The sequence below is a fragment of the Diadema antillarum genome, unplaced genomic scaffold (assembly GCF_040938485.1).
Source record: "Diadema antillarum isolate AM-2024a unplaced genomic scaffold, OU_Dant_1.0 seq00001111_RagTag, whole genome shotgun sequence".
NCBI classification, from domain to species: domain Eukaryota; kingdom Metazoa; phylum Echinodermata; class Echinoidea; order Diadematoida; family Diadematidae; genus Diadema; species Diadema antillarum.
The window spans coordinates 561,245-584,979 of record NW_027271927.1 but is presented as its reverse complement, the minus strand read 5'-3'; the positions used below and the strand labels follow the sequence as shown (position 1 = coordinate 584,979).

The 23,735-nt window shown below is 36.6% G+C and overlaps 1 protein-coding gene across 1 annotated transcript; it reads left to right on the top strand.

Annotated features, from left to right (window-relative positions):
• Positions 1-329: 329 nt before the first annotated feature.
• LOC139743838 (uncharacterized) lies at positions 330-23,735 on the top strand. Its single transcript, XM_071654294.1, has 13 exons — positions 330-471; positions 1,338-1,559; positions 2,216-2,530; positions 7,861-7,953; positions 8,963-9,284; positions 10,217-10,416; positions 11,204-11,269; positions 13,484-13,710; positions 18,286-18,403; positions 19,175-19,285; positions 20,361-20,488; positions 21,850-21,927; positions 23,481-23,735. Exons 1-13 carry the CDS (start codon positions 330-332, stop codon positions 23,733-23,735), a joined length of 2,277 nt encoding a protein of 758 aa, XP_071510395.1.

Genomic DNA, 23,735 nt, shown 5'->3' with positions numbered 1-23,735 from the left:
ACGGTTACCCTATTGTGCAATATTGAATAAATGTACCTGAATATCAGAAAGACCATATTATTCCAAATTTTGCTATCGCCTTTGCAGAACCTTTAAGTAGCCATGCATTATTGATAATCAGCTAAGTGACTGTTATAAATTCAAGTATGTTTAAATACCATGCCGATATATGAAAAAAAAAAAACCCAAAACCACCCGAAAAAACCCACATTATTAGGAAGTTATGTATTCATCTTACTTTTTCTAAAGTTTCTCTGATAGACTAAGATCGTTCTTGTACTTAAGTACTCAATTTAATATCATTTTTTATTTCATCCCTACTCCCAATCATGCAACCAGCATGTTTGGCGCTGACTGCGAGATGTGAAACAGCGCCTTCAATGTCTTGCCTTGGAGCGCGAGATCTCTGCAACCAACAGCCCAGCTGCCGATTAGCACTTCCGGTCTTGACTCGGTCGTGCGGAAACGTCGGTAAGTTTCCAGGAGCACTGATAAAAGCAAACAAACAAACAAACAAACAAACAAACAAACAAACAAATCATAACAAACAAAACCAATAATGAAAGTACGACAAAAACGATAAGAACGATAAGTACGATAACCCCCCCCCCCCCCCCAAAAAAAAAAGGGGATGGCTTTCCATTGGGGAAAGGTCGTGACCAAAAATAGATAAATGAATGAATAAATGAATAAATAAATGAATAAAATGAGTAAATAAATAAACAAATAAATAGATAAAACAGCATTAATAAAGATAAAAATTCAGTGATAAAAACAATAACATAAATGGCAGCAATGGTTCTGGATGAGAAACATTAATGCTACTTTTTTATCTATAATACGTCTTTAAAAATGCATAAACAAGGAAACTGACATTATCTTCTTCATAATGTGAGCCATCTTATTATGTTGATTATAATCTTCTGTACTCTAATTTTGAAATGGTAGAGTAAACGTGTAGGGTTGAGCCAATTTTCTGTAGAGTGTGTTTGGAAAACTGTTTTCATGATCCAAGATTGTTGCAATTTCATATTGTATGTAATTATTTTCATGATGACAATAACTTTTTGTTTTACTTGCTCTTACTAATATATCTGACCATCTGACCACCATTGTAATCTTCGGAATATCCTCGTTATCACTATCAAAATAAAACATGGATGGTCACTCTTTTCACAACACCATCCAATTATAACAATATGTAAACATATCGATCTGCATAAACAAAGTCATCCTTCCGTGCACAATTTTGCACACCAGCTAGTTTACCCTGTAGTGAAACAATGACGAATTCATACGTCACAATTAATGTTTTGCTCCACGTCACCACCTTACAGAAGATTCTACCTGCCACGCCACGGGTAGCGATCTGAGTGATTGCGTGATCACCCTCCAGTATCTGAGCTGGAACATACCAGTCATAGACGCCTATCATAGCTGCACCTGTAACGAGACGAGTCCTGACTTCCAGCAATGTACCTACCAGAGACGGCTGGTGGCCGACAACCCATGCCGGGAGGAAACGGCAACCGTAGTCCTCCCGCCTTCGGGTAGTGTCCGTGAGTCGGAGCCGTATTCCGTTTTACCCCACTTCTCTGCCGAGGAGTCAAATATGCAGAAATGATATTATATTATACCTATATGGATATATAGGAATTTAATGAGTTAAGCAGAGGGTAATATTCAATTGCGTATGATATCCAATTGCGTATGAATATACCATACATTTATGATATGCACACTCAGCAATGTATACTGTTTGTGAGCCTTTCAATAATCTCATTTTTTTACAGTCATGCAGATTACCATTACACAACAGAAGTATACGACTTACAGTAAACTAGCATGACTTGACTTTTTTTGTTCAGGTGGGGTTTGTCCGACAATAATCATTCATAAATGCATTATCTTAGAAAAAAAAAAGAATATGTAAAGGCCATGATATCATAGCATAATATGCTCAATGTAGTCAAAATTTGTGTTTAGTGATGGTTTCCAAATCACATAAAACACCTAAAGCTGATTGTGTCATCAAAATCAACATATTGCTAAATGATCTTAACAAGAAGTTCGCAACTCTATTGTAAGGTCTAAGGGCTCAACATGCTGCTCCTTTGGTTCTGTCGCTGTGTTTTCGTTCACGACTTTAAAGAAATGCTTTTATAGTAGGCGTACATGTATGAACACTTTCTCTCGCACCAACATATGTGATTAGCCTCTTCACCAGGCATTATAACAGAGGAAACGTCATTAAGCAGCTCTCTGGCTATGTCTACCGCGGCCCCGCTGGACTGCCTAGAGGCGATCGAAGAGTGTGAGAAGGACGGGACCTGCGCGCAGGCTCTAAACGCCTTCTACGAAGACTGCACAAGCCGAAAGGGGCGGTGCCGTCTCACTTCGGAGGAGGAGCTTGAGGCTTGTACGTCATCGTTGGGACAGCTGGATATTTCGCTGCTCCAGTGCACCTGCGATCGAAACCAGAGATTGTGTAAACGGCGCAGGAAGAAGATTCAGCAAAATCCATGTATTGGTAGGTGTGATTACGTAATCATCTATCTGAAATAATAGTATGCATATTTTGTCTTTATTTCCAAGAGTAAACGGAACATGATGAATTTTCTTTTGTTTATCCCACAAATAAATCAAAGACAATACAACAACTATGAATAAATTTTTGTTCGACAGTGAATAAATTAATGATTATAATTCTGTAAATTCCTTTGCTAATTAATTTTGTTTTCTTTTCTTTTCTTTTTTTTTTGGGGGGGGGGGGTTGACATGTCTCTCAACTTCTCGAATAAAGCAGAGACTCAAGCTATAGATAATAAAACTGTACCTGCTATATTGTTCTTTATCTATACTTGCATCCACTTTTGCTTACGCAGTAGGAGGGACTGCCGAACAAACGACGACATCTTTTGCCAAGACAGAAGGTATGTCTTTTATTTCACAGACCCAAAGAATGGCATACTAAACACGTAAAAAAAACAAAGCTAAAACAATTAATATACAGCCCATAAAAGATTTAGAAACAATCAAATTAATATGAATGCACAAAGGATGACTACAAATTGCGCGTAAAAGTTTAATTTCCTTTTAGTTTTTGTGGGGATGATTCTTGCACTATGTTGATATAAAAGTGTCATAAAACATTACTTTTTAAAATCATAATTACGAAATATTTCCGAGATAAAGAAAGTGTTTGGGGTTGTTATCGAATTGCAAAGAAAAAAAAAAGAAAGAAGGAAAATTCAACTTTTTCGCAATTCTGTTGAGGTGAGTAGTTAAAATTAGCAAAGTGAGTATAACAATAATATAAGTGTGTGCAAGCCGATCGATTGTGGAAAATTCACAAGGGAAAGCAAAAGATACGGAAAATTATTCTAATTATTCGACATTTCTTGGCATAACTTTACACAACACAGACCTCAATGCAGAACATCTCAGTACTTTACACCTGAATAATTTAGAAGACGCTGTAACCGGTAACGCTAAAATCTTTTGCTGGATTGTAGCTCTTTTCTCACGCATGACATGTTTTCTATTGGACGTTAACTCTTAACGTGCCATGGTCGCCGAACGGCGACCTTAGTGCTGACGTGCCATGGTCGCCGATCGGCGACAAAGAAGAGCGCGAAAAACATTGATTATTTAAGTTCTTATGGTACCATAATGTGTTACACCAAGAAACTGACAATGATATGTACTGGTAGCTGACTAGCATAGCCATCGTTTTCACCAAAAATATGAGTATGCTTACATTGGAAAATTTTGAGTAAATACGTGATTTTTCGGCTAGATGTATTTTTTTCGCGTCGGGAAAATCCGCAGCGAGCGCACCCTCTGCGAGATGTGTATAGATCAAAAGTCTCATTGGTAAACCACGCGTGTGTATGCTATTTAATCTGCGTGTATTGCCTATGCGGTTCCAGTTGTATTGTTCCGCTTGGATGCTGTCCGGCGGGAAGCTGCTTTGATTTTGTCCCTCAAAGACGGTAAGCTTGCGTTCGTCGGTCAAGTCTTTCATCCTTTTATTTTGGTGAACTTCACTAATCGTCCCCACGCTAGCATACAAAAGAAGAAGACGCTTTTGTTCTTGTCTTATGCACGTGTGCAGTGAACGGAAAGTAGACCTGTAAACTATGCCGCTTGGTACCACACGTAGTTCGTAGTTTGTTTTGGCGTGATTACCTTCTCCTAGTTCGAAGCGAAATGAAATTCAAAGTAGAAATCTAGTGTTTCGGAATTTCAGACAAAATATAGATCGCAAAAGATGAACATTATTTTGCTTAGTTCAGTTTAAAAATTGTAGGCAGCGTTCGCAAAGAGCGAATAGAGCTGTTGTTTTGAGCGACGACATGCAAATAGTACAAATACTAATCAACACTGGTTTTGACCCAAAACCGATTTTTTTTTTCTCAAACTTACGAAAGTGACTGGAACTGTAATTTTAGCGCAAACTGGCTGTATTGGTTTTACTCCACCGATATGAAAGTACATTATAGAGCCTGATTTTCTATATGCATGTGACGATGTGCACGTGAAAATCAGTCAAACTATGTTGTTTTCCATGTACTGGTTTTTGTTTTTGTGCTTGCGTCCACGGTTGCATTTTTTTTTTTCTTTGAGGGTTTCTCTTCAATTGGTCTTCATACTGTACCTCTTTCGGCATGCCTTCTCTCTTATTATGTTGCTTCTTCTTTTCTCTATACATTTTGAAGAAAACTAGTTTTCACGCATTGAGCGTATCTCCGTATCCGTAAAATTTGTCATTGTCCTGCCGTATTTTGGAGGATGTTTTGGTTCTTGTAGCGTTCCGGCTATAAATAGCGTGTAAATAACCTTGGCTATGGGAACAGTAAATGTCTCTAACTACGTACTCTCGAATTAGCGACCAGAATCGTTGCGAACGTCAAGAATATTTATCTTATTTCTTTTGGCCAAAAACAAAAACAAAATCAAAACAAACAAAAAAGAACCATCGACAGTCGATTGGTGTATTATAGAAATTGTTTACTCAACCACGCAAAATGATCAATAATTATTTATCATTTCATGATAACAAAAATCGAAGCTGTATCGTTTATCGCCAAGCAATGATGCAGACACAATCCCTACAGCACAGTCTCGATAAAGTAGAACAGAATTCGATCAGTAATTCGTAGAGAGCCAATATCAAATTCGCAAACGGGTTTTCTTGTTTGATTTTGATTTCAACTGTTTAGGAAGCTCGAAACCTATAATTTGATAGGTTTCCAAACATTCATCGCTCAGTGAGACACAGAATTAAAGTATATTTACGCATTTATGTTATTTGTTGAGCTTTGCTTATCGTTTATCCTACCTCTTATAGAAACGTGTTATTTTCCCCGAGTCGCAGGTGAAGAGGAAAATGTTCAAACTCAAGCAAATCCATCAAAGTTTATTACGTAGGACTTTAGATAAGAGAGAGAGGGAGAGAGAGAGAGAGAGGATGCAAAGTAACATCAAACTATTTGTTAGCATGCAGATTTTGAAAACTTCAAACTCAGATCCCGCTGTTCAGTCCTTGGAGTAAAACAGTGTTGGAGATCACACAAAAAAAGAAAGAAAGAAATGTCGGATGATGCTGCTTCATGAAAACTGTGTCACAACGCAATGAAGGTACGAATTCAAGTACGGAACTAACATCCATCGGCTATTATAAACCAATGAAGGAACTTCAACAGTAGAGTGATCGATGTTATGATTTCCATGAACGTTCAAAATAATTCTGATGGTTACAAATCGCTCGGTATGAAACCTATATTGGCAGGCGCTATAGAGATTTCTGACGCCATGTGAAAGTATGGAATGTGCCGTTGAATAATGTCATATTCAGATAATCAAATGTTTCACGGCGAATGAGACTAAAGACAATCAAAGACAGCAAACATTGAAAAAGCATACCAGCAATGTAAAACGTGATTTTATACTTGTCGGCACCTACAGTTTTGTCTTCTTGTCACCAATTTTGCTATGCAGATCAGGCCTACTGTCAGGGGGCTTTTGATTCTTTTTAAGTGTTATTAATTTTGTACCGTAATGATTTTGTTGAATGTAATTGCATTGTTCGCTCCTTCATCATGATATGTGCAAAGCTGCCTTTCCTTTCACTGTTTATCTGTGTCATGTTTTAGTGTCTTGTCTCAATTCGTTGTTATTTTCGCTGTTCTGATCGGGCTTTTGGAAATTTCAAATCTGACTGAATTCATTCGTTTGCAAGATTCAATTACTTCACAACTCTGGCCGCATAGTTCACAAGTACAGCGCTATTGAACTTTACTATTTCAAAGTGAGATGATCGTTTCGAGAATGAGAGGGCTCCTCCCAACGTAGCGCTATTTTACCGAATCATGAAATGAATGGTGAGCTTTTCAGTTGCACGCACATGGCTTCAAACACCAGCGCTGGGCTTACAAGCACGTGGTGTGCTGCTCCGAGCGACTGACCTCGTGGTGCTGAGATTGAACTGGTTTTCTAGCCAAACCCACTTTACTTTGATTTCTCTGGATTGGCAATAAACACAAAAGTGGTATACTACCGTGAATTAACTTTGTTATAATATTTTGGTAATGTTGTGATCGGATGGACAGTGGCTGGCAATAGGTTGATCGGATCAACATTCTTGATTGATACAGCGTTAGACAAATAAAAACCGGAAGGCGTGTGCACTTTTATCGGTCAGATCACGGCAGCATCTTCGCTTTCGATCAGGAGTCATGTTCATCCTTCAAGCTGCCCCTAGCAACCGCTATAGTGTGTATTGTACTCAATCAGTACTCGGATGATCTCCGCCGTTACCAAGGAATTGCGCGCGCACAAATCCTCGCTGACAAAGGCCTGCCGATTTCAATAGAGTGCGCCCGCCCGTAGTCCGCATAGACAAAAGAAGGATTAGAGGGTGCTTCCTTCTCAAGTGGACAAAAGACACTTTCCAGGGCCCGCGACAATTACTTTAGTTTCAAATACAGGATCTGGGACTAAAGGACTCAGATTTGGGAATGAATTACTGAGGCAGAAAGAGAAATTGCTAAGACAAAATAAACCGCTTGTATCTTTGGAATCATACAATTCTAGAAGACAATTTTGCTATCATTTGAAACGGGAGATGTAGCTCTAAAACTTTCTCACAGAGTCAAGGGAGCGTTCTATTGAAGAAAAACCACGACTGACTCTTTCTTTTCATACTACACAAAAAATTCCAATAATTTTTTGATGATATTATTCATTTCTGCAATATTTCAAGTTCAGATAGATATTACGGAAAACTGACTACATGGCACGAAAGAACAACCATTTCTTGATATTTGTTGTGTAGAACTCAATTCAAAACAGTCGATAGTTTGAAAGATATGGCAGTTTTAAATTACATTGTCAGTCCAGTTTCGATACATTCTGGCCTTAAGTAAAAACCTCTGGCACGTTAGGGGTTTTGGGCCTGGCACATTAAGAGTTAATAACATGTTAAAATCATTGGAAAGTCCGTATCAAACGTCTCTTGCCAACATAAACGTCTTGAACTTGAGGAATTTCATGAACTATCTACATTAGAATAGTTTTTTTATGGCAAAACGATATAAGTCTTTTATATTAACGTCGAAATATTTGGGATTACAGCTGCTTTGAAAAAAACAATTACCACAATTTTATCAATTCGTTGCACGATTCTTTTACCCATGCATAACCCCAAAAATAATTCTTGTATTGTTACCAATGAGATATCATCTAAAAGGCTTTGTTTGATTTTCTTTGATGATGGACTTAACTTAGAAATATGTTCTAAAATGATGCTTAGCTCCTTTTGCGATAAAACTCTACAATTTTGTCAATTGCCGCCAGTTGATACACCGCCATCGGAGGTCGAAGAAGAGGACAGCGGGTTTGATATCGGGGCGATTGTGATAGGACCGACAGGTGGATATAACAATGGAGGTAGGCGTTCACAAATTATTATTTTTTTATTATCTTCATGGTAGACCTAGTAGCATAATAAACCGATAGAGACCACTTCAATAACATGTACATGGTTTTCATGTCATTATTATTTCATTCATTTTCTAATCATTGGGTTTCTTAGACAGATGAGGGAAATGACCATTTTAAGCCAAATTTATAGACAGATAAACTTTAACGACACGAAGGTCTGGTGAAGCATATTTTCTCAGCAACATCATTAGAAAAGATAATTCTCTTTCATGATAAATTTCATTTTTGTAAAAGAAAGACTATTCTCCTTTTAAGACGTGTAAATAAGTGACGTTTACTTAAAGGCTATTCGTTTGATAGGCATGGTGCGCCTACTCTGTTTTTACTCTTCGCCGATTCCAAATGAATGCTGTCCAATGATATTTTTCACCAAGTTTTTATACCCATTACTATTCTCTGTTCAATGACTTCGAATAAGCCATGGTGGGGATTATTTCCGGCCCAAGCTTTGGATATTTTGAAACAAAGAGACGTCATTTGTTGTAGAATCGAAGTGACGCGTTCTTGATTTTGTCACTGGACGCTCTAAGGGAATGGGGAGGGGGACCTTTACTCAGTTCAATGTCGTCATTATGTATCAGTTCTGTATTGTTTGCAAATCTAGGCCTCGTAAATGTTGTTTTGTGTTAAAACGTTACAAATACACACACACACAAACACGCACACACACACACACACACACACACACATACACATGCGCACACACTAATCACTTCTCTAGTAAGGTGAGGACAGCGCACGTCATGTGTCCTATATCGTATATGGCGTTATTCATATCTTAGTGATCCTACATTGCAATCTTATTGCACAATACATAAAGAGAGAGAGAGAGAGTTCACAGAACCTATGTCTACCTACTTTTATCTGCTGATGAGTTAGATAGATTTATTATCTTTTTTTTAAATTAATGACAACTATCTTTTCGTTTTTATTTTCTCATGTTACCTTCATAAAGAGAGCACGTGTGTGGCTGCTCTTACGCAGTGCACCGGAAACGACCGCTGCCGCGAGAGTTTGGGCGATTACCTCAAGCGCTGCCGACCTGATGACGTCACGGGTCACTGCAACCGCGAGTCGTGCCGACACGTTATCCGCCATTTCTTCAGCCAAGTGTCGCCACTCTACACGCACGCGCTGGTCTACTGTCGTTGCGAGAAAGACGACGTGAAGTGCGAGGCGGTCCAAGATGGGCTCAACCCGCCATGTGCCGTGTCGGAGACGCCAACACCAGACTGCCAAGACTTGGTAGAGAGATGCAACGCGGATGCGAGTTGCAGGTGCATCTACGTTGGTGGGCGTGACCTATGGGCCCGAATTCACGAAGGTGGTGCAAATGAAACCATGGTTTAAACCATGGACAAAAACCATGCAGCGCCAAGACACGGTTAGTGTCGCACGGAATATTTAGTTACGAAATTGGTCGACAAAATTACCGTTTCCTTAACGACATTTTCATTCCGTGGACTACATGTTCATTTAGTTTCAAAATGTTGTCATTTCGTTACAAAATAAGCATTTCATTCGTAACGAAATATACCATGCGACACTTGGCACACCATGGTTTATGTCCATGGTTTAAACCATGGTTTTATTTGTACCACCTTCATGAATTCGGGCCATTGTGTCTATAGACGATTTCTGTGACGTCAAATGGCGCGTTGCCTGAATGCAAAAAAAAAACCAAACAAACCACCAAACAAACAAGCAAACAAACAAACAAACAAAAGCAAATCTCGTGCGTATAGCGTTTTAGTCTAGCGGTAGGCGAAGTTTACGCGCTAGCCCATGTGCATAGGAACTCCCCAATCACAGCATCTGCCCCTCAGCATGACTTGCTGACGTCATTGGAACCCAGTCTATAGAAAATGGGTTTACGTTCACTACAGGGAATGGTCGAATGATTCAAAGTTTTGTTGCATGTAATGTGTCGAAATGTCCTCGTAGTCGAATGAATACGGTATGTAGAGAAATATGCAATGAAATAAAATGGGATGGAAATTTTGGTACCTGAAATACTTCGTTACTAGCACATGTATAACTAAGTTCGTTACGTGTTCGATATAACAAAAGCGCACTGTATTATGCATACATACACACAAGTGTGGAAATGGATCATACAGTGTGCATTAACTTTTTGTCATTGAACTTGAACTTCAATAATAATTACCACTGAACTTTAAATTGAAATTTAACTTTACAATTTCAAAAGGTCCGCGTACGCAAACTACAAGGAGTTATGCCAGCCGAGTGCTGCCACCGAGACGGGGTGTAAGTATCCTTATGGGGCCTGCCGCACCGCCCGGGTAGCCATCTTAGGAACAATCATAGCATCCAGCTGCAAATGTGTCAGTAACAGCACAGATACCTGTCGAGTGCATCAGAACATAACCTTCGAGAACAGATGTTTCGGTAAAATCATGGTTACTTCTATTCATTAAAACGATTATTGGACATTATATTTCGTGATATATGCTCAACTGGAAGGCTTTGCATTTCAAGTTGATAATTGTTGTTATTTTGTTCCATTATTTCCATTACATTTTAATATAATGCTGGAATACTTTCGATTAGCTGTAAATATTGCCATGACTATGTTTCCTTGCTAAGAGAGAAGTGCATGGTTGAACCTTATTGGCATTTGTTTCCTATTGTTTGGTATGTATTTCACTGACAGAAACACTGATCATCAAAAGAGACTGTAATGGTTGCTTTCAGTTTTTCTACTTTCGTCAATCAGCAGCGGACTTGAGATGAACTTTTTTTTTACGTTATGAAATCAAATTGTGCTATGTAGGTCTTTTTTTGTCTCGAAATTAAGCATATTCGCTATATTACATATATACATATATATATATATATATATATATATGAATAATTATATCTGTATATATACATATATATATATATATATATATATAGAGAGAGAGAGAGAGAGAGAGATCAATGTTTAAACCATTGAGTGACTTTAAAATTGTCTACAAGCACTGCTTTTAACGTGCAATTGGCTATGAGATATGACTGTTTTGCTTAACGATATTTCCAGCGTTCCTTCAACAAAAACAGTTCAAAAAAGGAAAAAGGCAAAACATTTTTAATAGAACCTAATGTCATCAATACCCTAGCCTATTTTCTTTACAAGTGAAAATCATACACTTGAAAAGTAACCTATGAACTGTTCATTCTCTTTATTTTATAGAAAAGGCTACCAAGGAGTATTTCTCCTCAGTCCCACCCACTGACATGGTGGAGTTATCTCCAACAGGTAAGTTCCGTCACACTCTTTCACCACTCATTTTCATCTCTGAATAGTTGGTTGACCCGTTGTGTCACGTTCCAATATCTTCCTATACTGTGTCAGCCCATGGCCAAATCCTCGGCTTGATCCCCTTCCCTCCAAAACTATGCACTCTTCGTTTCCCAGAGCAGATTATACATGATAATATTGCTTCTTACTCTCTGGCAATCCCAATCCGAGGTCTCAGAATGTGCAGAAGCAACAAATATGACCCTTTTAGAAAACCTTTCTTTTTGTTTGTTTTTGTGTTGTTTTGTTTTGTTTTTGTTTTTGTTTTGTTTTGTTTTGTTTTGTTTTGCTTTTGATGATTGTGTATTTGCCTTTTCTTTGTTTTACTTGTTTTGCTGTTTGTCCTCTGGAATATTAACGGTATACGAGCTGTGAGCTAGGTAATAGCTGAACCGGAGGAGACTCTTTGGAAATGTTCTGCTTCTTTGACCATAATCTTTTTTTTTTTTAATCAAATGCCTTTCATATCGTGTCTGTGTTAATTCTTGATAATTTTTGGTTATGGAGATCTTCTCCGATTCCTGCAAGAAGAACATTTCCCAGACATTACAAAAATGCACCCTAAATAAGAGTAAAAAAGAATGAAAGCGTTCACCATTAATCCTGATGTTTAACATTCTTTGTCTATCATGCGTAACGTGAATTGTTTTTTCCTTACAATTTCTAGCGATTGTTATACACTGTCTAGCATATTATGCAAATGTGATAAAACATGCAACTACATTTGAAATCAACAAAACAAATGTTTGCTTGCTTCTCTTCTTTGTTTTTTTTTTTTTTTGGCGATAAACGTCTTTCATGGACAACTGCCTCGCACTCATAGAAATAAATACTTAAAGATGCTAAAATTCACACACACTCCCCCACTGATCACATCGCTGTTTTCTAATTCTATTATGTTGAGTTCGCGTGTGCATCATCAGCTGTGTGTCAGATTCCGATTCCTCTAACTCTACACTGCAAAAAGTCCGGTGTTAAATAGTGAACACCGAGCTGGTGTTAAATTTTCGGTGCTCATTTATGGTGTTAAATTAACACCTCCGGGTGTCATTTCCAAATTTTGAACTGTTTTTTGAAGAGTTTCTTAGTAACTGCACTTCTTGTTGATTTTTAATTTAAACAAGACGATCATGAATTTTGCATTAAAAATACTACATTTTTGGAAAAAAATGTGAAAATAAATTTACACCAAAGTAACACCAGCTGGTGTGGTCTCTTATTGAAGCTGGACGGGTGTTAAACCATTGATATTAACACCAACAAATATCAAATCCACACCATGTGGTGTCATTTTTGAATTAACACCAGTACAGTGTCAAAATAACACCAGGTACAGTGTCAAATTAACACCACGAAGTGTCAGGTGAACACTTTTCAACACCATCACAGTGCAATTTCTACACCTGTGGGTGTGGTCCTCTATTGAAGTTTGATCGGTGTTAGATTTAACACCCGTGGTGTTAAATCTAACACCGATTTTTTACAGTGTACACTTTATAGGGATCACGAGCACATGTTATGTTGTGGACAATGTGTACAAGCAATTTGACACTGGTAAAAGCAGAATTAAAGGCAATGCAGTAGCATGCAATGCGAAATTTAGCGAGTGTGCGTACCCATGTATACGCTGTGCTTAAAATCCTAATGCCATGCACATTTCGCTCAAAAATCCCACAGCACGCATACAGATATACGAATGATATTTTTAGAATAAAAAGTGAGAGGGTAATTACGTCTACCGCCTTAAATCCAGTACATTAAAATATCACCGGAAATAGCGTTTCAAGGGTGTCAATGATTGCGACAGGTTGATTTATTTATAAGGTGCTGTCAGCTCAACGGAATCGCCAGTACAGTTTTACGTCATTGCCCACGAAGAACTGCTGTCATAGCATGCCACTTTTGTCTGTGCCACCAAGTAGCTTGAAGGCACTGGTGGCCCTCAATAATGATGCGCTACACGCAAGTCACACTCACGCACGTTTTGATTTATAGAATAAGACAACAGCACTGAGAGTAAGCACGTAATCTCCGTATAATGAAAGACACTATACGCACCATCTAGGTGCACATGCACAGGAACTTTTGAATCTTTCCCGCGATTGATTTTAAGGGCACGCATGGACATTTATGGAGTGTATAAACCAGATGTGTTTTTTGACCCGTTGTCAGAAAATGACAGCTCTCATGACGCCGTTAACATAACAGCGATTCCGTTTGCCACAACCCTTTGCACAACACCGGAACCGGAACCAGTCGAAGAAGACGATGACCCGCCTACCTACCACCGAACACCGCTCCCCCATCAGTACGTCGATATCGACGTCGACGTGACGCGAGAAGAAAATGCCAATGCAGCAGTTTCTACGACGCAGCACCCACTGCAAGTCGACGATCCCGTACCCACCCCGCCCGTCTCGCCGTGCCTTAGAGCGCCATCGGACCTTCGGTTGTCAAACCGACTTATTCTGAGATGCATAATCTTGGGCTTCGAGCAGAATCGAAAACACCGCCACTTCCAGTGAGCCGACCAGTCATCACTGACGTCACCCCGGTGGCTCGTGATCGTTTCGTAGTATTAGACATCAGTTCAGGCCTGACAGGGTTATGAACCTCCAGGAATCGTCAATCACCAGTCAAACGTCTGTCGAGACTTATTCTTCACTTGTCTGGTCACCGAATTGAAATTGTTCGAAAGCGTCCACCTGTGATCAGACATTCATTGCATGATGAACACGTTCGAACGGGAGGGCATAATCATTTTGGAGCTTTTAGGATTGCCAAGATTAGTTTCGTCTCAACCACGACTTCGTACACCGAAAACTTTTCCATATCGTGACTACTACTTCTTCTAATAATTTCGATCAAACAAACAAACAACCATAACTGAATAAACATGTCCATGCATCACCTAAGGATTATACGAATACAGCGTCTTCTAAAATCATCAGAACTGTGAAGTAAAGAAAGAGAAACAAGGCGTCATCTATCAGCCGAAATTGATTGACAAGACCAGATACTGCCCAGCGGAAAAAAAAAAAAGATAATGTTCATCATAATACCATATGCACACACACGTGATGTTGTGAAGGGCCAGATATTTCTACCAGTGAGATTGGAAGATCACCCTGATTTGCAGAACACTATCGGGGCGTGCTTCGTACGATACCGAACTTTCCTTGGTATCACATTATACACCCAACAGAATGATTACTAAGTATGTGGTTACGGATGTCGAATTTTTTTATCCTCATAACCTCCCTGAATTTAATCAGACTTTGAAACTATTTCATTTTAGTCAGGAATTGCTCTTTGAGCAAATCGTTCTAGAAAATTATGACTGACTTTTAATAAAAAAGATCAGTGAATATAATAAGTGTACCCAGTCAAAAAAAATAAAAAATAAAAGAAGTCATTTCGTTAACTTCAAATTTATGGATACGGCAATGTCGAATGAACACGTTTCCTTTTATTTCATGTGTTTTTAAAGGCAAAATGATATATCAATTCATAACATTAATGAAATTATCTATGTATTTTAGGGCAATGATACTAATGATAAAGATAACTATGATATTAATACTAGTGATAACGATAATGATTATGATGGCGATACATTATGATAATAATGATTCAGGAGGAAATTAATTATTTCGTATTTTTACGGGCTCTGGGGTAGTATTTCGTATGGAAAGTCATTAATATTACGTAATCTATCAGCGAAGAAGTGATACAAACAGTTTTGACGGCCACATAGTTTGAGTGAGCATTACATAATGTGATATTCGCATAATGTGGCACGGGATACATGATCTGTGCTAAAGTTTACAACTTTGCAACTGATCCGACAATCTGTGGTTTCTGTATGGAGTCTGAGGGAGATTCCGTAGATTGGAGAAAAAGGGTCTAGTATAAAGTCATCGTGTGCTTTTGGTCACCATAGCGTTATATACATTAACTAAAATCCCTTGCAGAGAATTAGGTAGAATTTACACATCTTCTGTTGGATGTGATAAGGTAGACAATAAAAAACAGCTTAAAATACTTTGGGAGGACCAGAATAACTTATGACGATCCATGTTTAGATAAGAGAAAGATGCATTGTGTGACCTGACAACAAAGAAGAAGAAGAAGAAGAAGAAGAATACAAAATTATACAAAATGAGATCCAGTGTATTTGTCTTTTCCTTATATTCCATTTTTGTGTACGTGTGAATGTGAGTGTGCATGTTACGTGGGAGTCTGAGTATTGAAGCGTGCAGTCTCTGCATGTGGTGTGTATGATGGTGTATTTTGAGATTTATTTATGTGCATGTAATATGCATTCAGTGAAAAAAAAAATACTTCCTTGAAATTTTGTAAACAAACCTAAATGTACTCAATGCAAAAGACTTCAAAGGCAGGCTTGTCCATCCTTGATAGTATATAATTAATTGAAAAGACAATATGGTAATCAAAGATATCAACTGAGGATTGAGTGCAGTCATTATTATTCAAATAGAATTGTAGAAGAATGCTGCAGTACGTGATGTACACACACAAATACACACTCGTCATACAAACACACACACACACACACAGACACACACACACACACACGTATCATAGTATTACATGTGAATAATATATACATATATTTGTATATTATGTGTATCTGAATAATTACACAAACCTAACTATATAAAGAGTCTAAGCATACCCAATGCAAAATCGCTACATTCATTTAAATATATTTGACATAAGTCATTTGAGATGTACGCAGGTTCTGAAAACGAAGGAAACAGATTAAACTCTGTGTGTGTGTGTGTGTGTGTGTGTGTGTGTGTGTGTGTGTGATATTCTATACGTCTTTAAGAATACCAAATTCTTGCATTATTACTGGATGGATTTATTTTTGTCGTTTTAATTATGCATTGCATTTTAAGTGTCAGAATTTACATTTCTGAAATCAAATATTTTTAATAAATTCCATCAACTTTTGTGTTTTTTTAACGTCATCTGTTTTTCCAGCGCGATTTCCCTGTTTAATACTTACAAGGTATATCAAAAATGTTTCCAAAAAATACAGAAAAAAACTGAAGAAAATCTAAACTCATGTTTTTTTTAATTCACATTAACAAGTGTTAAAACGTTTCTGATAATGCTTGCAACAATTGTTGTTTTGATACGCTTGAAAGACCCATAGCTTTAAAGTCCCCTCTTTAAACTCTTTTAATAATTGTTGATAATTAGTTTTAGTTGAATAGGAATATCAGGTTTTGATTAATACAGCTAGATTTAACTATAGAAACTCACCTTAGGTAAAGATCTATTTTGTCTTGTTTCTTTTCTTTTCTTTTCTTTGGTTTGTGTGCATTGCAAATCACATTATTAATGATTTATGTGTATAACAACCACATGACATAATTACAATATGAATTATGATATTCACGTGTATGGTTATGTATGGGGAGTTTGAATGCAAACTCAAACAGATGAACGCATTTGGTTGTTGTTGTTGTTGCTGTTACTGTTGTTGTTGTTTCGGGTCATTATCAATGACAGAAACTAGAAATCTTTTCAGAGACTATGCATGCACTCATATAACAAGGATCTTTCTTTGAAAATATTTGAATTATCATAAAAAAAAATTCAATAACATTTATTTTCGGCAGGTTTAGTGTTTGATATCTCAAGTTGAAAAAAAAATGGATGTAACGGTTTTTTTTTTTCATTCATTCATTTTCATTCATTTATTTTTCATGTAAACACTTCATAAATAATTCTATCTACGCACCTATATATGTAACATCTATTTTTATACTAAACATTAAGCACAATTAATGTTTTCCCATAGTATCACAACGCTAAGTAGATTAAATGGAAAACAATTGAGTTCAAAGATAACAAACAAACAACAACAACAACAACAACAAACAAAACTCTTAGGTTCACCCACTTCACCTATACTTTGTGTCCTTACGTAGAATCGGGGTTTACGATACTTTTGGCGGTTGTGTGATGTTTGGTCATACGTATGATTTAGTTTGTTTTAATTTGATTTGATATGATTTGATATGATTTGATTTGATTTGATTTGATTTGACTTGATTTGATTTGATATGATTTTGATATTTGATTTGATTTACTGGATCATGCATTGTCATTGTAATTATAAATACTTTGTCGGTGCCATGCACATACATTAACCTATCAGTTAACAAAATATTGTTTTTTCTTCATTGTCTTTATACAATGTACAGCAAAATATGTAAGGAACAAAGTGAATAATAAAGAAGGGCTAAGGTTGCGTGGAACCCTCGTACATGATACATAACTGGAAAAATAGGAGGGATTGATGACTTGTGTATATAGAGAGGGGATAAAAGAAAGAAAAGGGGAAGGGAGGGGTCTGTATGATTTAACTTAAGGCTTGTACAAATTTAGTTCACCTGGATCACAGATCAGCAAGGCATGACAAACACATAACACATTAGCAATGACAGTGAAACTACTGATATCTAGGGAACAACATTGTTTTTACAGCTTTCCTAAAAGGTATACTTCGAATTTCAGAAGGAATAAAATGATTGATTATAGTCATATTCGCATTATTGTTGCTATCTAACAATGTATTTCATTTCTCTTTGTTATACAGCGTGCACCCTTAATACGAATAAAACCAATGGACATCGATTTACTGTAAAATCAGGGAGCCAGGTCTTGGTAAGTAATCATAAACACAATAATGTATATACGATAGTTTTGATGTGTAGACATCTATTAAATACTAATCTTAGTTCAATTTCTGCTCTACTCAATTTAATTCAACCCAGTTGTGCTTTCTCGATTCCATAAAAAGTAAATGAAAATCGCATAAAGAAAAAAAAAATGCCATGAATAATGATTTTGTTAAAAAAAAAAAGATAGAAATATGTTCAGAACTACTTGTGAAAGAGGAATGACAATAACCATGCTTCATTGCCTCTTTATAGGAGCCTCTTAGTCCCACGTGTTTCTCTCTCTGTCGGTGCCTCAACGGGAACCTGGAGAACTGTGTCTCGCAGCCTTGTCAAGAGCCCGTATCGTGCACGGTGAACCACATCGAATACAGTTAGTTTCGCATGCATTTTCACAAGCAGTCTTCTTGCGCTGTTTAAAAGCAGAAATTTTCCAATAGATGACTACGTACTGAAAGGGGAAAAAATGTAATAATTCTTCTAACTGATTTGATTTACCCATCTTTTTGTAGGTGATCGAAGGAAAAATTCCATATCTTAGCAGCAGAAATGCATACAGTTACACCACCTATCTCTGTAACATATATCTGGATGTCTCATGTGCCAATCACATTGAAGCCACCGTGCCGCCATCTTATCACGTGTATCGCCAATACGGAGTTCACGGAGTTCACGACATCACGTGGCCTTCGTGAAATGGCGCCGTTTGATTATACAGGGGGAATGGGCCAATGAGATATCTAGATACCTCAGATCAGTGTTTTACCTTGTCATCATTAAATTGGCAACTCTGAATATTACTTCGTGTTATAAGATTAGATGGAATGATGAAACTCTTCAATGTTACACTGTGTATCGAATGATCTGACTGAGGGCGGGGGGACTTCCCTATAACGCTAGGCCTCTATATCAATACCCCCCCCCAAAAAAAAAAAAAAAAAAATGTGCTGCCACCTCAAGGACCAAAAAAGAAGAAGAAGAAAAAAAAAAGACCTAAAGATACTTCAACCGCAAATTGTATGACATTACGCATGATGCCGTCACTGTTTATTTTTTATCTTTGTTTTGTGTTTTCTTTGCAGGTAACTGTATGCATATTTATGTATGTTTCCATAAATATTTGTTAATTTCGTTTCTCGAATAGACCACGGTGACCTTTTCTCTCACCCATCACGTGGTTATTGTGTCTGTGTGTCGGGAAACGTGCTCTGTACGGCGAGATACACCTCGGCCTCTAACACACAAAATCAGTTAGGTAAGATATCATACTCATCTTTTCTTCTTTTCTATTATAAGTTAGTAATGACTTGTCTTAGTCACAATTATATATCCTATTTCTGGTTTTTTTTTGCGTTTGTGTTGGGCTCTGATCTCAGGCTTACGTCAAAATAGAATGTTGTTCTGGATCTTCATGTGTTTTTGCAGTGACTGTATGAGAAGTTACGCAAAGCTCTTCATTTTGGCATTATATCTAACCACACCATGAGTAATGTGATCAATTGCATCCTTCATAGCCAAATATTTGTGAATTCTGTGGTGGAATTTTTAGGTCGGGTCAGATTTCAGTTCATTACCATTTTCCCCAGCAAAATATAAATACATTGCTCAGCGGTACAGATAACATGTTGCAATTTGAAATGGTAAAAACGGCATAAATGAATTTAAGATATTCCATAATACCACATGATAATACTAAGTCATTACAATTACCTAGGAGTTGTATTGTGCATGTATGATAAATGAAAATGAATTATATATAATATATATATATATATATATATATATATATATATATTACATATAATTATTTACCGTATATTGGATATATACTTTGTGTGTGTGTATATGTGTGTATGTGGAGTTTTTTTTTGTCCATTTATTCAGCAGTCTAATATTTAACTTCTTCAAAGTATGTATATATATATATATATATATATATATATATATGTTGATAAGGTAGTCCACGTGTTGGCAAGATAAAAAGATAAGTAACAAAGCTGCAACAAAGTTCATGCTGTATTCACCAACGGTTTATTTCTTCACACAAATTTTCGGGCGTCTCGCCGCCCTTTCTCAAGTGTTGATACTTGAGATATCAACACTTGAGAAAGGGCGGCGAGACGCCCGAAAATTTGTGTGAAGAAATAAACCGTTGGTGAATACAGCATGAACTTTGTTGCAGCTTTGTTACTTATATATATATAATATCTGTATATAATATCTGTATAATGAGAGAGAGAGACAGAGAGAGAGAGAGAGAAGGAAACACCGAGATTAAGAGCTAATGGTGCGCATTTTCATCATGTTACGTCCTTTTTCCATTCTCCCAGTATTTCCTAGTATAAGCATTGCTGTTGACAGTCACATGGGATATCAACTGAGCTCACAGCTGGACGAACCAACCACGGATGGCATTGTAATCGCACGCCTGCAGATAATCCTTGACCATCGCTTTCAGGTATTTGCAACACAGTGATCATTTTTATTTGTTTATTCATTTCCATTCATAGGGTGAATAGCCCTTTCAGCTCAAGGCTGATATCCGAAGGGGTCCACATTCAGGTAAAAATACAGCGTATACAAAACAATGAGCAAATACAAACGTAAACAACTCTGTACATGACGGCAAACTAAGAAAAAAAAAAAAAGATGTATTTAGATTTTGCACAGTGGTCAAATGAGAAAAAAAAAATGTTTTGTAATAGTTTAGGGAAAATGACGCCTTGTTATTTTCATATCATTAATCAAAGCAAGTACAGAAGACAGCTCATGTAAATAATGAGAAGACAGTTCATTCTCTGCAACAACAAAAAAAGAATGCTAACTGAAAAAAGAGACTTTAAAATGTATAGGGTTTATTCCTAGTGGTGCTACTGGTATGTGAATTTATACACTATTAAGTGATAATCAAATCAAACTGAAATATATCGCACAATTAGATGCATTTCATATGTTCCAAGAAACTTTCAAAGCAATAGCTTCAAGAGAAATTTACTGAAGGTGAAAGTTTAAAGTGTGTAAAGAGATTTTTAAAAGAAATTAACGAGACCTCGTAGAAATACCTGATAGTACAACAATGGAAAAGGGTCGTTCTAAAAAAAAAAATGAAAAAATATAATTTTGTGAACCCTTGGTGTGCATTTGATTTTTTCTATGTAAACTTGTGTTTTACTTTGCATATATGACAAAATATATGCTTTTGTTGAAAGAATTCCAGAGTACATAAACGTTTTGTTGAAGAATTTGTACAAACCAGCCCAAATCAAATATTGATATCAAATGGATCGTATAGTTTTGGTCGAGACCTAACGTCAGGTTTATAACATTTTGTGTGTATGGGTGGATGTGTGTGTGTGTGTGAGAGAGAGAGAGAGAGAGAGAGAGAGAGAGAGAGAGAGATTTCATGAGAAACCTCTTATTAAATGTGAAAGAGCATGTCATTTCAAAAAGGATCCAATGTAATTATGAGAATTGGGCCAAAAATGGCTGAGATGTCCAAATTTAAAAGAAAAAGTCCTGATTTAAAAAAGACAAAAAAAAACCCCACCTAATTAAATTGACAGGAAACAACATTAGGATTTCTTTGTTTTACGTTGTATTTTAGATATATCAGCCATTCCAAAACCGATTTTCATCAAAATAAAAAGTTGATACCCCTTAGAATTATTGTATGCTGTTTAACATTTCAGAGGGTGGGTTCTAAATATATCACAAAACGTTACAAGCTGAATCCCTACCTTAACCAATACTGTTCAGTCCGTTTAACACAGCAAAAATGAGAACAAGTAACTTTAATTTCCTTTTTATATTCTATTTTAGAGTCCGTGCCAATTGCAGCTTTTGGAAAACACTGACAACACACTCCTGATATCGGTATACTATGTGGAAAATCAAATGGTATGTTTAAATTTTATAGCATTATGATAAGTTTTCATATTATCATTGTTGCTACAATATTCGCTGTAATCAGTATAGTGACATTGTGTTATAGTTTTGTGTTGGAGTAACATTGTCATCGTGGATAATTCTTTTGATTTAATGGATGTGTGTGTTTTTCCTTTTACCTAATGAAGTTATTGTCTTTGACCAAAGTGTTTGATTATCATTCACTTTAGTGCAAAGGAGGATAAACACAATATTGATTTTTCTTGTGCGTGTAGGAAAAATGAATTCTTTTATTATAATTATAAAAAAAGTTTTTTTCTTTCTTTTTACAGTAAAAACTTTGATTTAATCTATGGATTGTTTATTGTTTTGAATTATATCATAACCCGTCATCGTGATCCTTGGAAAAACGAAACAACTAGTTAAATCTGTATCAAGTGGGTATGAGGACACCAACAAAAGAAAAAATTGGGGAAATTAATGTTTACTGGTGAAACTTGAATTTTTATTTGCTATTCAATCCAGAGGGGACCGTCAAAGTTTGCATTATTGCATACATATTTCACATATCGAAACATGTATATTTTGAAAAGCTAAGTTTGAATTTATGTTCTGTATTGACGTTTCCTGTTTGTGATAATACTTTTCATAAGATCGTCCACATACTTAATTTTATTTAATTTTATAGGGTCAGTTTTGCCCTTGTTTTTTAATGCGACCTATTAAAATTATAACTGTTAGAAAGCTGAAATCGAAGAGTGTCAACATTGTCAAGCAATGACGTTTACAATCTTTATTGTACAGCTATCACTGAAAAAAAAAATACTGAGATAATGCAGGGGTATTATTTTCATTAAAAAAAAGATTATGTCTTTGTACTGCGTTGAGGAGAGGGATAAGGGATCAGAATATTCCTGCCAATATTATTAAGAACCACCAGTTTAACTTTGCTTGATCTTGTTAATAGTGGCTGCTGATATGAAGAGTTTATTTGCAAAAGGGGGTAGATCCACGTTTAGTACTTTGGAGAAAAATTAGTTTGTTTGTGAGAATTTATACACAAGTGTATAGAAAATCTAAATCTAATTTTGCGATAATTTCTATTCAGATGGTTGTCTGGAGTTAATTTTTTCACTGTAACTAACTCAAATGGAATTCTGTGCAGTGATGCTAATAACTCGATTTGCATCGAAAATGGATCTAACCCCTTTTGCAAATAAGCTCTTTATAACAAATTTATGCAGGTTGATCTAATTATGGTGTATCTTTTTTTATTAATGATCGCCAAACGAAATAACTCTTTTTTTTTCTTAATTTGATAAGATGTTTGCTTTTTTTTTCCCCGCAGAAAGGGGCCAAATATCAGAAGAATAGCGAGATCTTTTAATCGTAATTTAAACATAATTATCTTTTTTTTTCTCTCTCGTTATGTGCCAGAGCAGGTATGCTCAAGAAGATTTTACCTTTTTTATCATTGACGACAAACCTACTTAAAAGAAATCTAATCTTATTAAACTAATTCTGCGATTGAAGTCTTCATGTACTGTCATTTTTCCCTTGTACAGGACTCTTGTTACAGCCAGCTCTATACTCTGTCTAACATGATCAACACCAAACATCCAGCCATCGCCTACAATCCCGTCCTCACCACCCTGAAAATAGCCACCGTTGAACGTGGAGTGCGCCACCTTGAGATCAACATCGGAGAAGTGGGAAAGGGAAGTGCAGACGGCTGCATAAAACAGAGTCTGATTTCGACATGCTTGCCTGCAGTTTTGCTCATCATTCTAGAAACCCTGGTCGTTTCCATGGTGACGTGA